This window comes from Marmota monax, unplaced genomic scaffold (genome assembly GCF_021218885.2).
Source record: "Marmota monax isolate L192 unplaced genomic scaffold, Marmota_monax_Labrador192_F-V1.1 WCK01_AAM20220418_F8-fsc00057, whole genome shotgun sequence".
In the NCBI taxonomy this organism is placed as follows: Eukaryota; Metazoa; Chordata; class Mammalia; order Rodentia; family Sciuridae; genus Marmota; species Marmota monax.
This window is the reverse complement of record NW_026693933.1, coordinates 4,168,230-4,184,556: the sequence shown is the minus strand read 5'-3', so window position 1 is coordinate 4,184,556 and position 16,327 is coordinate 4,168,230. Positions and strand designations below refer to the sequence as shown.

The window sequence follows — 16,327 nt, the reverse complement described above, 5'->3', positions numbered from 1 at the left end:
AAGTGACAGGACTGACTCATCTTTGAGTGAATTGAAAGCGTGTGCTTTTAACCACTTCACTCTGCTGCATTGAAACATTTTGGTTATTAAATCATTAAATATGTGATGGATGAATGGCCTAATAAAAGAATATGAAATGGGGATTTTTAAGAAAAAAATGTTTGTTCCACATAGAAACAACTGATTGGTCTATTATTAATCTTCAGTGATTTAAATTTTAATCCCAAAGGGGATACATAGTAGCTCTAATTTGAGTTACTTGCTTAGGATATGGCTGTCTCTCTTAGAAGAATGTGTTCTATTTGTCTTCTCATAAGAGAGAGGCTGTATGTATAATATGAAAATTGGTTTTGTATGGCTAGAAGGAGGTTTTGCCCCTTATTTTTTTATAAATATCTTTAAAAATGCCTAGATAACTTTTCTCTGTATTTTAATTATGGATGTAGAAAATGGATAAGACATATTTATAAATTCTTTACTAACAAATAGTACCAATTTCTGTGCTTATAAAACTTTAAGCTTTCTCCTATGTCAATTAAATTAGAAATTTGCCACATAACTTAATTCTTACATATATACTATTGCACTTGGTGGTGTTAAAGCAAAGGAATAACATTTTAGAAAAACAAAGAGTAACTTTTAGAATATTTTTCCATATTTTATATTTGTGCATATAGTTGTACTTAATGGTAGGACTTGTTGCATATTCATATGTTCACACAATATAACTGTATAGGATATTTCATATACTTTTATGATAACCAGATTGTGCTACAGACAGATTTAATTGTACAACTGGAAGGAATTATTTAGTAAATATTTATTGAAAGTGTATCATACCAGGCACTGTTCTTTGCATATAGCATTGCTTTCTTGAAGCTTACATTCTCTTAGGAAGATACCCCCAAAACAAATAATTAAGTAGTATAATAGTGGTAAATACTAAGAAGAAAAGTAATGCAGGGAAGGGGCATGAGTAATGTCAGGTGCATTACAGTTGTAGATAGAATGAACAAGGGAGGAGGCCTCATGGAGATGACATGGGTATGAAGATCTAAGTGAAGGTAGATAGAAAAGTATATGATTATGTCTATACATAATCTGTTGCCTGCTTTTTAGTAAACTTGCAGCATATTTACTTTAAACTATATTACACTCCTGGGTAAGTACAGATCTTTTGGAAGTTTCAGGTTCCTTTCTCAAGGAACAAAAATAATATTTATGCTTGGGGCTCTGATTATGAATAATTCTAGAATAATCATATATGTTGGTCCTGTACTCCACCATCTCTATAACTTCATTGGGTGAATTCCAAACTTGCTTGTCATACCATATTTACTTTTCCATTCTCTTCTCTACTTTTCTCTTACAGGAATTCTAAAATTCAGCATGACTTTTCTATCCCCATTTCTTGAATATGATTGTTGTTTTTACACTTACTATTCATTTGTTCTTTGATGTTTTTTCCACCAAGGCTAATTCTTCATCTCTTTATATGTATCAAAAATTGTGCCCAAGTAGCAAAGTCTACTAGTTTTCATTTCCATAAAGACACATTTTCCTTATTATCTCACAATAAACATCTTTATACTTTTAATATTTTTGTGGCACTATTCCTATGCTACAGTTTTTTTTTGTTTGTTTGTTTTTTGTTTTTGAGATCATGGATTAGTGGGGGTTTTTCCTTGTGTACTGGTAAAACATTATTCACAATCTTGGATTAGTTTGTTAACTTATAGCGTTTCTGATTGCTCATTAGATATAGTAAGAATGTTTGTGTACTGTTATAGAATTTACAGATGACAGCTTATAAGGATATTGCCTATTAGAAATCCCCACTTAATAAATGAGGGAACAGAGAAAGGATATCACATGGGTATTACAGGACAGGATTGCGACTGTAATTTGCACTCTTTTGAGTTTGCATCCTTATTCTCCCTGTGCCATATTGTTTCCCAGTGTCTACTGTATAAGTGGATGGTAAGTGCATGCATACAGACATGCATAATTTTAAGTCAGTTATAAAACAGCTGAAATGCATTAACTGGATGCATGCTATTTATCAGTTACTCTATTGTGTGCTTTACATACTTCATTTAAGATCATAACTTAAGCCTTGTTTGCCTTATTTAAACAATGAATTCTGTGTATTTTCCCCTTCTTGATTTAGATGAACTGAAGCACATTATTGGAGCTGAGACAACACGGAAAGGCATTCTTCGTGTTTTTGAAATGTTTCAGCACAACCAGCTAAATAGGAGAATGGTTTATGTCTTCTTGGAAGGCTTTTTAGAAACCTTATTTCCACAGTATAAATTCCGTGAACTTTTCAACAAACTGCATTCACGGTCAAAGCAGATGCAGAAATATAAACAGAAACTTCAAACTACTCAAGCGCCTTCTTTACAAAAAAGGTGACACTCCAATCTATGAAGCTGGTGTTCATTTTGTCCAGGACTAATGGTATGGACAGATCTTCTGGGGCTTAACTCATAAACTGTTGTGTCTGCACCAGTCTTTTAGTGTCTCAAAATAGAATATTAATACATCTATAAGACTCTGGTTCTTCTCATTCTCGTCTATAATCCAGCCACTACCACGAGAGATTTCTGTGTCTTAAATGATTTGGTGCATAATTTGCAACTTTGAGAGGATACTGCCCTCATCTCATGCAAGAATGACATTGGTCTCTTCCGTTTCAAACTAATCAGCATTCTCCAGCAATGACAAAGTGCCAGAGTGTATATATGAGAGCTAAGGAAAGCACAAAACAGTGGTTCACAGATAAACTGATTAATTTGTTTTAATAGTTGGAGACTGTGCAATGTATGATTTAGATAATGATTTTGTAGGTCTTTGTCATCATTTTAGGTAAGTGTGGACTTGCCAGGTGAATGATCTTTAGAATATCTGTTTCAGATATGGGAAAAATGACAGAATGCCCTTACAGAATGAAATAACCTTATTCCCAAATTACAGTTTTGTAACATTAAAGAAACCAGTATAAAATGAAACCAACTAGAAATAGTATTTGGTTGTATTTTATCATTCATTGGGATAGAACAAATTTTAATTGACTCATTTTTGCTTTAAGGGCTCTGTTTTTCTCTATGGTTCTCAGTTAAGTTTTTTTGGCGTTCTGTGTGGAAAAAGAAGCATGTGGTAGCTCTCACTTAAGTTTCAAAATGATTAGTTTTTAACAGATTACTGATTATACAGAAGGGGAATAATTTGTTGGAAGAACTGCCAGATACATTCTGTCCTTCCAAAAATTTGGAAATTAAAAGAAAACAGTACTCTATTGAAAGTTACCATATGATAATTTTAAAATTGCGTGATCTAGACATGCCTTAGGTAACTACAAAAATAGCAAATCAGAAGATTAATGAGTGTATTAGACATATGTAAACATACAAATTCCTAATTCTATTATGTGTATATATATGAAAATAAATAATGAAAACAGAACTCTACTATTTTTTAAAATATGCTTTTATTTATATTTCGCATAATGTAAAATTCTAAATAAAGCTAGTAGGCAAAACCCCTTGGTGTATACATTAAAGTCCCTAAAATAATTTTATACCAACAAAACAAAATACTTTTTTCAGTTTTGAAGCCTCTACATTTCCTAGCTTCCTCACTCTGTTTTGTCCATCTCTAAAGTCTTCATATCTCCTGTGTGCAGGATTTCTGCATAATTTTAAATACTTCATTGACTAAAGGTTTGGATGTGTCAGCTTTTTTTGTTTTAAAAATCTTTAACACTAAAACCTTAAAATAGTGAAGCTACTTATCAGACCACTGAGCCAGGATTAAAAGAATGACCGGGTGCTTAAGATAAAGGGACAGAGCATTGGTATCCCAGTTATTTGGGAGCTTTAAGATTGGAACAAGATATTAGTGTCTTGTTTTCACTTAGACCCTACTTATAAAGTGAAGCCTATTAATGGGATAAATCCTTCCTTTAAAGCTTTATAATAATCATATTTATTAATGATGCTGTGTGCGTACTTGCACTGTACACATGTTCAGCATGTGTTGCATGTCTTCAGAATTACATAAATGAAATCCCTTTCATTGCAACTTGCAAGTGTAAAAAGATGCTCAGTGGCTATGATGGAAGAATTATTTCTTCTACTTAGTCTGTCTCCTGTCCCAGCCCCTCCCCTCATCCCAGGCTGTAAAAGTGGGATATGTGAAACCTATCTGTGGAAAGCATCAGCATGGCCATAAGTGCAATGATTTTCATACATACCCCTGCCCATTTCAAGTATATTTTTGACATGAATAAATTAAGTGTATACAGAAGAATTCATGCAAGAGCCTAGTGTGTACATGTGGAAAAAAAAAAAAAAAGTCTCTATATAATGTGAGGAACACTGACCATCAACCAGGGAAAGAAAGGTCATGTAGGATAGCAAATTTTCCTAACCGAGCCCTGCAAGTTAACTGCAATCATACCAAAAACTATTTGAGTAAATGGGTTTTTAAAGTAAATTTTGTTTAAAAGAGTTTATATTTCAAAAGCAGAAATGTCAAATGGTAGTCTATAAACGGTGATGCATCTTCTCTATGCACATCTGTGTTTTACATCAGAGAGAGCCGTGGTCATGCTAAAATTAGAGATACTTTTTAAATGACTTGGTCAAGCTGTGTGTAAAATATTTAACTCATGAGTCAAGTACAGTGTACTATGTTTAATAAAGTTGTTACATTGAATGCATTTATTGCATATATGGATATATACATGAAAAGGCGTTATGTCTTCTGATATTTGATTTTTGAATGTGTTTTTAAGTCAGTGGTGCCTTTAGGCAATGAACCTTCAAAATTAATCAGTCTTTGTTTGGGTTTTCTGATTTTTCAGGTAACATGTAAACTACTTAGAAACCATCATAGTTTATTCACCTAAAAATTTGATTGTATGATTTAAACATAGCACTTAGATGAGCATTTCCTATAATTAGGGTGTTCTGAATAGTTGCTGAAAACAATTGTGCCATTGACCAATGGATGCACTTGGCTAGCCTTAATTTTTTTTTAAAAAAGAAACGTTAAAAACTTTCCTGAATATTTCAGTTTGCTCATTTTAAGTTTGTGCAGCTGGTGTTTGAAAAAAAAAAAAAATCATACAGTTAAGTGCTACCAGAAAGTGTACCAATTTTTTAAAAAATTAAGAACAATACAAATTTCACATCTAAAATTTTAATTTTGTGCAATATTTTCATTTTATGCATGTGTATTTGAGTAATTGTAAAATAAATGAATTTTTAATGTTTTGAGATGTAGTTTAAACTGTCTTCTTAACCCAACAACTTACATTCCGTTGTTGCTGCATCCTCTTATTTAAGGACTTGTTTTAAAAGTCTTTTTGTCACTCCTTGTAAAATTCTTTTATAATTGACAAATATTGCTCATAGGAGCATGGCTCCTGTATTACAAGGGAAAATATAAAGAGCACATTTAAGGATTACAATTGTTAAAAGATACCTTGTGCATATCATTGTACAGTAAGTGTCAACTGTGTGCCTAACTGTTCTATCAATACTTTCCTTCTTATCAAAGAAGAAACAATCAGAATGTCAGTTATTTTTATTACCTAAAGAGAAGATGAAAAAATTTATTTGGTTTGCCTTATGTTCTATCCATTAGGAAATACTAATAAAGTATTAACAAACATTTTTGTTGAATTTATTTAGTAATTTGTTACTTTAAAACTTGCTCAATAGTCCTATTTCTAATATCTGTATGTATTATATTTTTATTTTAGAAATTAAGCAAGTAAGATTCCAAGATGATAGATGACCTATTGAGTGGTTGGTTACTTAAGCCATCCAAAGTTAATTTTTCCTTCTTGGAACAAATAACTTACTATCACAACATTAAAAAAATCTTCATACTGCCCTATCATATAAAAGTATAAAGTTATTTTCCCACAGACAAAAATATACTTAGTAATTTATTAATAATTTGTAATTGTTATTTCAAATTCATATTTTTGGCTAATATTTTAGACAGTTCTATTATTCTAAAAGATATTAGCTTTAGTACTCAGCAATGTGTCTATACGTGGTTGGTCATAATATTTGTAGCTTTTGTGGAGTTGTTATATTTATGGACTGCTTACGCATCAGATATGATAACTGCTACCTCACCAGGGACTGACATAACATTTTTTAAAATGATAGTATAAGTCCCTTTAAGATATTCCTGAGGACTGGGGATACATCTCATTGGTAGAGTGCTTGCGTAGCATGCAAGAGACGCTGGATTCAGTCCTCCAGACTGCCCCCCACCAAAAAAAGAAAAAAAAAAAAACACAAGGAAAATGTTTTATACTTTTATGTAAGAACTGCCTAAAACCCCATAATGTTTCTACACAATTTAAATGATTATATCAAAGAAATTTTATGAGAAATCTGTTTAATGTTGCTTGCCTCATTTTTCAAACTTTAGTAACCACAGAATCTTTTAACATAAACAGCCCCAGGGATATAGTTTGAAAAAAAAAATTATTGGGGGAGAGAAACAAAACAAAAAGGAATTGTAGTCTCTTTTTAGTTAAGGAACATAAAAGAACTGAAAAAAAAAAATGTTTTTGGAACTTTGGGGAGAAAAAAGTAGAACATAGAAAGTTAACAACTAATTATATAGCAGATATTAGAATGTAACTTGGCTGGGAGTAACAGAATAATGAACTCAGTGAGGGATGATAGAATGCATCTCATGAGAAGTGGAAAGATTTTGCTGGTAATGATCCAGAGTAGTAACTAGAAAATGCAAGGGGAAGAGAGAAATGTCATACTGTTCATAGCACTGAGCATATAGTCATAGTCATAGCTGAGATTTATTGCAGTAAAAGGATATAGAACTAGATCAAAGGGATAAAGCTTCTGGGACAAAGTTTGGGAGAAACCAGGCTCAAAGCTTCCAGTGGTTCTTTATCTTATGAAAAAATGTTGCCATCTAGAGAAACTCATTTGAGAGTTTACATGTATTTTTTTTATTTGGAAGCAAGTCATGTTAAGTACCTTCTGCCTGGCACTTACCAAAATTCCAGATTCAAAAGAAAAGTGTATGTTTGGCATAAACCATGTTTTTTTGTGTGGTTTAGACTTAGCCACTTCATCAGTTTGGGTAATTGATAGAAAAACTGCTAAACCCTGAGTTCTCAAAAACCTGAGAACAAGGGTGAACATATTTGGCAGACCTCCTTTCAGATAACTATGTTAACTCTTCTGCTCCACACCTAGAAGTGAAAACATGGCAGAAAAAATTTAGATGTAGATAAAAGGAAACATACTTAAATGATACTGGTATAGATGTAGTAATCCGAGAAAATGGCGAAATAGTGTATTTTCAATAAATTACCATAGTTAACAGTTACATAGCACTTAATAGTCACAACAACCTTTTGAAGTATAGATACTAATTTATCTTCTCCAGTTTATAGATGGCAAAACAAAAGCATAATATGGTAAGCTGTCCAAAGCTTCAGAACTGGTAAGTGCTCAAGTTGAACTGAACCCAGGTGGTCTGGCTCTTGAATCTAAGCTGTGGTTTCTCAACAGTGACACTGTTTGGGACCACATAATTCTTTATTGTGGGAGCTTTCCTTTGTGTTATAGGATATTTAGCAGCATCCCTGGGCTCTGCCTGTTGGGTGATACCAGTAGCATTCCTCCTCCTCCCTCCTTTATAACAATCAAAAATATCTTTAGAAATTGCTAAAACAATGTCTGGTAAGGATTTCAAGTAGAGAGAAAATAGTCACCAATTGAAAACCGCTGACCAAATCTCCATCACATAATTAAGATAAAATAGGGACTGAAGATTTCAACTCTGACTCTTTTTTCCTTAAGTAAACATCTGACAAACCTGTAGCTTGCCTGGTAGTAAAAATGTAAATGGAGTCCCTTCCTTCTGGTTTAAACTTGAGTTGTAGGCCCTGGAAGTTAGCAAAACCAAGTATTTTGTCTTGACTTCATTTAATGAAGCATTTCATGGCTAGAGGAGGTTAAGTGGGTGGGATTTCCCATCCTGAAATAAACCAAGAAAAAGGGATTTTCAAGATGTTTGAAGATGAAAGGTGAATGATTGTGTGAGAATATTGTTTTATTCTCTGACCAGGTTAATTGTTAACTTAATAACATAAGTACTATTAACTCAGCAATATTTATACTCGTGAAATTTATTTTTCTTTCAAACAACTGTACTTTTAAAGCCTGAAAATTTTCTCACAGTCTTATTTGAAAGTCAACTCTCTTCTTAAATGTTTTTGTCTCTGAGTTTTCCTGTGGAAGGTGAACACTGCATCGGGATGCCCAAGTGACTCAGGTACCAAGGAGACTGTATATGCAATGCACCTTCTCTGCTCTAGGAACACGTCGTGAATCTCATTCGGCAATTAGAACTTGTACCCTTGCTGACTGTTTTCAGCTGCTCCTCCACCTTTTTCTGGGTCTTGGTCAAGTCTGGTTCTGGTTTTAAGTAGCATACAGCTACTTTCTAGATTTGTGGAAGCAGTGTTGGGAAGCTGTTTTGGGGTATCTGATTGTCTCAAGCAACATTTGTCTGTTTGTCTGCCAGTCTACTGGCATTTCAGTCAGACCAACAACTGGTTTCACATTCATAATTGCAGCCTATCCCAGTGTCTGCGGAATCTTCCACGTTTGTCTCACTTAGGCAGTCCTATGACCTCACTAAAAAAAGGTCAAGAAAAAAGTTTTTGCCTGCTAGGAAGAAAGCAGCTCCCTATGATATTTTGTATCTTCCCTCCTGCATCAGATTGGTAAGTTTTGTCCTTACTTTTTTAGCTCATGGATGAAGTTATAAAAGCAAGGTTACTATGTGCAAACTTGTTCATAAGTGGAAAATGTCTTTTTCTCTCCTTGAAGAAGAAAAGTATTTAGCTGTTTACAAATGTTTATAGTTGTAATCCTTGTATTTATACTTGGCACTCACCCAATTTATTCTAGAAATTAGGCATACAAAAAGGTCATTTATATGGACTACTTAAGATAATTAGTTCAAAAAAAGATTAAGCATCAAATGGAAGAGAATGCATGCAGAAGTTTAAGAAAAAAATTGAAATTTCACATGTTTTTAAAGGAAAGACCAATATATGAGTTTTCTTTTCTTTTTTTTAATGACATTTATATCAGTGAGAATGTAGTGTGATGGAAGGAGACTGCGATTTGGTGGGAAAGATTATTTTAGGCTCCTCTGGAACTTAATGACTTCCTTAGCAACCTGGAGGATGTTGAGTAGCCGGATTTTTCTCTCCTTCCTTTCCTCTCTTTGTCTCTCTCTCTCTCTCTCTCTCTCTCTCTCTCTCTCTTTCATTTCAAACTAGACAATGTGGAAAAAGTGCAGTGTTAAAATATATATATGTATGTATGCAGACATATATACTGAAATAGGAAGAAATTTATCACTAATCTCCTCTGGTGTTCAGTAGGGACCCAAGAGTTGGATAAAATTCTTTTATTGTAGGTGTATGAAATTCTGAAGGTTTTTGTTGAGAGACTTGCATTCCTTTGCTTATCTCTACATAACTTACATACATAAGTTAGATTTTAAAGTCTCTCAAATTAATGGAGCTCCTGTTTAGTTGACATAAACAGATTAAACAGGACTTACAAGAGAACTAAAATTTCAGAAAGGAAGTTCAAACAAAAAGCTCTTTGGATAAGTTTGCTGGCCCAAGTATTTAAGGAAAACCTGGTAAAGAAGGTTGGTGGTAAAAGCCATGATTTAAAATAATTGCCTGATTGCTAGGTGTAAAACAACAAAGATAAACATAAAGGATTTTCAGCCTCTGCTGCCATAGTGTTTGTTGCAACAGACTTCAGCTGTCTGCCAGTGACTTCTTTCTGGGTTCTTGTCTCACAGATTCAAAGAATGAAATCCATGGACAAGGAAGAGTGGACCTAAAAGAGTAGGATTTATTCAAGTGAGAAGGAGAGAGAATGGCTCCTTCAGGGTCAGAGGGGACCTAAGAGGGGTTACTGATGAAGTGTACTATTCTAGGGTCTTGTATAGGGACAGATATTGATCAATATCTGTGTTAATCAGTTATTGGAGAAGTACCAAGGCTATTGGTCCAAATCTATGCTAACCAAGTATTGGAGGTGTTAAGACTCCTGGTCAGCACTTGAGTCTGTAGCCTTCACTCAGATGTGTCCAGCCTCCCTTTTTCCACTGCCTCTGTACCAAGAAGTTGGCTGGAACATATGGAATGTTTTTACAGGTTAATTTCACGGAATAACCTCTTCATTTAAAATCTCCCTCCCTCCCTCCCTCCCCCCCCTTCTCTCTCTCTCTCTCTCTCTCTCTCTCTCTCTCTCTCTCTCTCTCTCTCGGTGGGGGTGGGGAGAACAATACATTTCCTTAACTGTTTTACTTCTATGTAGCCTATCTTATTCAATATGTTACCAAACAACCATAAGAACAATTTAAACACCATCAGTATTTTTAAGTATGTAGTTTTTTAAATATAATTTGATACGTAAATGTAGAAAGAGTTTAGGCAATATTACTAAACAAAGGGAATACTTGGATATACTAGATGTTTATTAATTTTGAACCCACTTTATTATTGAGCTATATCCCCAGCACTTTTTTATTTTGAGTCAGAGTCTTGCCAGATTGCTAGGGTCTTGTGAAATTCCAAGGTTTAGGTGATTATTAATGAATCTGCCGTAAACATTGTTCAATAATAAAGAATTTGGCATTTGTGCCTGGTTCCTAGTGGATAAACTGTAAGACCCTGTAGTTCCCTGAGTAATGAGAGTGTCGTCATTATTCATGAGACCCTTGAATCACTGAATGTGTACAAAGGAAATAAGATGATTTAGGATGGGGCTGGTCCCCAGAAAGATCAATCATGTGATTAGAGAGTTAGGGCCTGTAGCCATCTGACCTCTAAGAGGGGAGGAGGGATGGAGATTAGTTCAATTATATGGCTAATCAATTGTGCTTATGTAATGAAACCCGATAAGAAGTCTAGACAGGCAAACTCTATAGCTCTTCCTGGTTGGAGAACACATCAATGTGTCAGGAAATATCAAAGAGTAGAATTAAAACAAATGTGATTTTCAAAGATCAACAAAGTTTTTATTAGTGATTCATGAATCAGGCAGCATCTAGTCTGCAAAATAGAAAGAAACTTCAATGAGTTGGACAGTGGATAAATTTTATAGGCAAGAAAAGCAGAGGAAAGAAAGAACAGTGAATGAATAGTGGATTGATAATTTTAAGAATACTTTCCTTGTGGGATGTAAACAAAATATTCTTGGCTAAATGGGATTTGGCTGTCTAGCTGCTGACTCTTGGAAGGTCAGATCTTAAAAATGAACAGCTTAGGTTTTGGTTTGGTGATGTGGAACCTTGGCTTGAGTGACTCCATTTGGGTTCTGCTGCCTTTTCTTAACTTAATGCCTTAACTCCACTGTATGAGCACATGGAAGTTCTGTGTGGCAAAACCTTCCAAATTCTACCTAGTCATTTGACTGACCCTAATTTTTATGCCTTGTAATAAAATTATAATCATAAGTATTAGAGTTTTCCTGAGTCCTGGGACTTCCTCTCTTGAATTTTCAAACCCCTGCAGAGGTTGTGGGAACCTCTGATTTGTAGCCTGTTAATCAAAAGTGCAGGTGGGCTAGGTACTCACAGGTGCAGCTGACAATTGAAGTAAGGGCTATTGTGTTGGAGACTGCATCTGAACCTGTAGAGTGTTGTGCTAACTCTTGGTGGTTGGCATCAGAATTGTATTACAGTATACCAGTTGGTGTCAGAATAAACATTCATGTACAAGTCTATGGACATATGTTTTAATTCTTTTGGATAAATTCCTAGGAGTGGAATTGCTAAATTATATGATAAGCATATGTTTAATCTTATGAGAGACTACAAATTATTTTCCAAAGTAGTCATAGGATTTTGTGTTTCCACCAATAATTTATGGGAGTTTCAGTTGCACTGTATTTGGTCTTTCAGTTACTGAGAAAAGAGTGTTGAAGTTTCCAACTACAAATGTCATTCTGTTTCCATTTAGTTCTGTTGGGTTTTGCATAGTGTGTTTGAAGCTTTGTTCTTAAGTGCATACATATTTAAGATTTTTATGTCTATATGATGAATTGACCTATTTATCATTGCCTATTGTTCCTCTTATACCAGGTAATATCCTTTGTTCTGAAGTCTAATTTGCCTGATATTAATAAATCCAATCCACCTTTCTGGTATACAATTTTCATTCTTTTAAGCTATGTCTTTTTATTTTAGGGAATGAGCTGGCAAAATTTTCCCATAAGTGGCTAGAAAGCTTAATGTTTTAGGCTTTAAAAGTCACAAGTGGGTTTTTTTAAACATATTTTTTTCTTTTAAAAAAACATGCTGCAGGCTAAATTTAGCCTCTGGACTGTGCTGTGTTGACATTTATTTTAATCAGTTTCTTATGACAAGATATAGTTGGCTGGTTGCTTGGGGTTGGGGGGGTCTTTTGTTTTTAAATCTCTGCCTTGTTTTATTTGGTTAAACTATTTACATTTAATTATTGATACAGTTGAATTTAAATTTACCATTTTGCTGTTTTTTATTTGTTCCGTGTGTTCGTTGTTTCCTTTTCCCTCTTCCTTTTTAAAATAAATATTCCATTTTTATCTTCTCTAGTGATTTATTAGCTTTGCTTTCTTTACAAAACAATTGGTGGTGGATTGAGGATGCAGCTCAGTGATAGAACACCTTCCCAGCATAAGCAGGGGTCTGGGTTCTGTCCCTGGCACCCCACACACAAAAAGAACAAATAATTGGTAGTGCCTCTAAAGTTTAAGATTTGCAATTTTAATTTATTGTATCTGTCTTAAAATAATATTCTGTTCCATGTATAGAATATGAATCCTTAAACACTATATTTCTTGTTCCATCTTCCTTATTATCATTGTCATACATTTTATTTTTACATATATTATAAGCTTTATAGTAAACTGTTACGTATTTAATGTTAAATGTCAAAGTGATTTAAAACAAGGAAAAATGTCATATATATATATATATATATCTTCAATTTTTACTATTTCATTGCTTTTCATTGTGCAAGTCTGTGTTTCTATCTAGTAATATAATCTTGCTGAAAAAAAAATTAACATTCCTTGTGGTACATGTCTGCTGACATTAGTTTCTGTGAGTTTTTGTTGTCTACAAAAGTCTGTGGTCACTTTTCTGAGCAGTATTTTTATGTGCATAGAATTCTACCTTGACTGAACTTTTTTTTCCCCAAGTATTTTAAATATGCCACTTTACAACTATAAAAAGATCAGTGGTTACCGGGAATCTGTCAGGAGGGAAGGGAGGGATGAAAAAGTAAACCCCAGCATTTTTGGAGCATTAAACTATTCTGTATGAAACAGTAGGATGTTGGGTATGTATCAAAATCCATAGAACTCCACCATACAAATACATATTATGATTTATAGGTGCTAATAATGTAATAATTACAATTGATTACTTATGATATAATACAATAAGAAATTATAACAGGTACCATACTGATGAAAACTGTTAATTATAAAAAAAATTGCATGCATGGGTGGTAAGGAGGAGAGTTGGTTTGTTTTATAGAATTCTATGTATTATTTCTCAATTATTTTGTAAATGTAAAAGTGAGATTTAAACAATAAATTCCAGTTATAATTTTTTAAAAATATGCCACTTCATTACTTCCCTTGCATGGTTTTGGAAGAGAAGTCTGCTGTAATTCTTTTCTTTATTTATATTGCATCCTCCCCCACTCCCACCTTTTTTTTTTTTTTTTTGCCAGCTCCCTTTCATGACCACTTGGTGTTTCTTTGGGTTACTGTAGCTTGACAGTGGCATGTTTAGGCTTTTGTGTGTTTAAGCACATGCTCCTGTGTGCCTGTTTTCATCTCGTTCAGGGTTGAGTTTCTTGTATGTGTAGATTGTAGATTATATATATATTTTCCTGTTTTCTTACTTCTGGGACTCCATTTCCCATATGTTAGTTCTATTTGTGGTGTTAGTTCTATTTGTGGTGGTGTTGTTGTTCTTTTTTCTCTTTATGTTCAGTCTGGGGTTGGTTTCAATCAATTGATCTTGACATCCTCTGACTGGTTCAGAGCATTTTTGTTGGGTGGAGATTTCAGGGTAGGCCACCTCCGGATTCAGCCTTGGGTCAGGAGCCATTCCTGGTCCACTCAGCTATGGCAGTGTTTTATGGTGTAGAGCATGGTTACTCACAGATGATTCTTAGCAGGACATCACAGGCAAGGAGATTTCTGACGCAGAGATGTGATAGGCATGAACAATATCCCAAGTGTGATGGATTCCTGTCCATCACAGGTTCCAAGGGAGGGCATTAGGAAGAGCCCAGTCATCCTGTGGGAGAGGGAAATCAAAATATATTCAAACTCATTTCCTAAAACATGGAAGTATTTATTATGTAGAAGCTCTGGGGTACCATTAAGAGTTCCTGGGAGACAGTGGCTTCCATTTAGCTAGACTTTGGGGTTTGGGGGAGAATCAGGAGAGAGTTACTCTGAGGAGGCAGAGAAAGTGAAATGACACCTACTATCATACAGTTAATGATACAGTGGGATTAGACACCAGGCCTGGGTCCTATCACAACACTGTCACACGTCTCACCCAAACTGCACTTGTCTGAAGTTGGCGCAGAGAAAATAGCTTTTAAGGAATTTGCTAATTAATCCCCTCTGCTGAAGGGTAATTGTGGGGAAAGACAATCCTTTATTAGTGCTGGCGAGACCCTGTCCCTTCCTTACCACTGCTCCTGCTTGATGCTGACTTGCTGTTTCAGAATGAGGCAACACAGCGAGGGAAACATATAAAGAGTGTGGCCTGGGACTCTCCTGGCTAAAGCATGCTGTGGGACCCTGGTCACTGACAGTCATTCTGTGGCAGGAGTTAGCTGGAGTCTCAGTTGTTCTCACTCTAGAATTCAGAAGATTTCAGAGATTTGCAACTGACATACAGAGAGGCCCTAAGATCCCACCAAAGAGAATGTGGTAAAGGGAAGTGAGAGGGTGTCTGGAATAGAAACTTAGTGAAATAACATTGCCCTAATGATCAGAAAGAAATAATATATACAAAGGGAAGTCTCAAAGAGGGATTTTCCAGAATATCTGTAAAACCATGGAGTCATAGAATAGTTATTTGGGACCCATGAAGCCAAGGTTGTGGGCCAGAGGTGGCATCAGAATGAGCTCTCTTCGTGTCAGCTGAACACCTGTGGTGCACCAGCTGCTGGAGGACAGAGCACATCCTGGGCCTTGGCAAACACAACCATGTTCCCAGGGTGGGCAGGAAGCCGTCCAGGTCCCTGAGCCCTGGCTCTTCTCCCTGAGCCTTTTCCTTTGGGAATTATTTTCTTGTTAGCCTAAGTCATTTGTTTTTCTTGTGAGACTCTTCACCTGTTTGGAGTTAATCTCTGTAAATGATGTCCACCATTCTTTTGTGTAGCCATTTCTATCCCTTGAATTATTTTTGACCTTACAGATTACATTGAGGGATTTTCTTATATAGCTACAACAACATCAAATTAGTAAGTGATAAAGAAATTAAAGAGTCTCTTAATCCATCTGCTGATTCTTAGTGGCCACCCTCTGGTCTTTGTAGTGAAGGGGTACATTGATAGAGTCTTCAATTTACAATATCAGTTTATTTCTCTTTAGTTATAGTCATGGAATTAAATTTACTAGGACTTGGTTTACAACTTGTAAAAATCAAGGTGCTTTTGTATTGATTGTTTAATTCTGAAGTTCAGAATGGCCTTTTAGAGTTTGATTCACAATGTTACTTTTAATTGATGGCATGCCTTTTCCTGAATAACAGTAGTACTAGACAATATTTAATGAGTGCTTGACATTTGGAATATTCTGCATGTTTATCTCATGTTATCCTTAAAAGAAATCACCATGAGGTAAATAGTATTATCCCCATTCCATAGCTGCAGAGACTTAATTACAGGAGCAGGGTTCATAATCCATACAAGGTCACATAGTTGTTCTCAATCACTCTGTAATCCTTTCTCTAAATAGTACAGAAAATACCATTTGGGAGGAAAGCCAAGCTTGCAAGCAAAGAGTGGATTATGAATCACAGTGGGGACAAACGACCAGGACAGTGAAACCCATAGCCCGTGAGATATGAACATATGTGGTTGGCTGGTTCATAAATTTGGAAGCTCTGAGAACAGACCAGTGTAACCTCAAAATTGGACCAGACGTAGGGCATGTTAGACATTATTAATGCTTTATATCAATTAGTGTGCCTATTCCTGTGAAGG

General features: G+C 34.9%; 1 protein-coding gene across 4 annotated transcripts in view; it reads left to right on the top strand.

Annotated features, from left to right (window-relative positions):
• Snx13 (sorting nexin 13) overlaps positions 1 to 5,693 on the top strand; it is a 152,201-nt gene extending 146,508 nt beyond the window's left edge. For 3 of the 4 annotated variants that reach the window (XM_046463512.2, XM_046463511.2, XM_046463513.2), the window contains one exon: positions 2,171 to 5,693. In XM_046463512.2, coding sequence (XP_046319468.1) covers positions 2,171 to 2,418 — 248 coding nt within the window. In that variant the 3' untranslated portion in view covers positions 2,419 to 5,693. The remainder of the gene's footprint in view (positions 1 to 2,170) is intronic. The other variant, XR_006855969.2, reaches the window with a different exon arrangement.
• Positions 5,694 to 16,327: the final 10,634 nt, after the last annotated feature.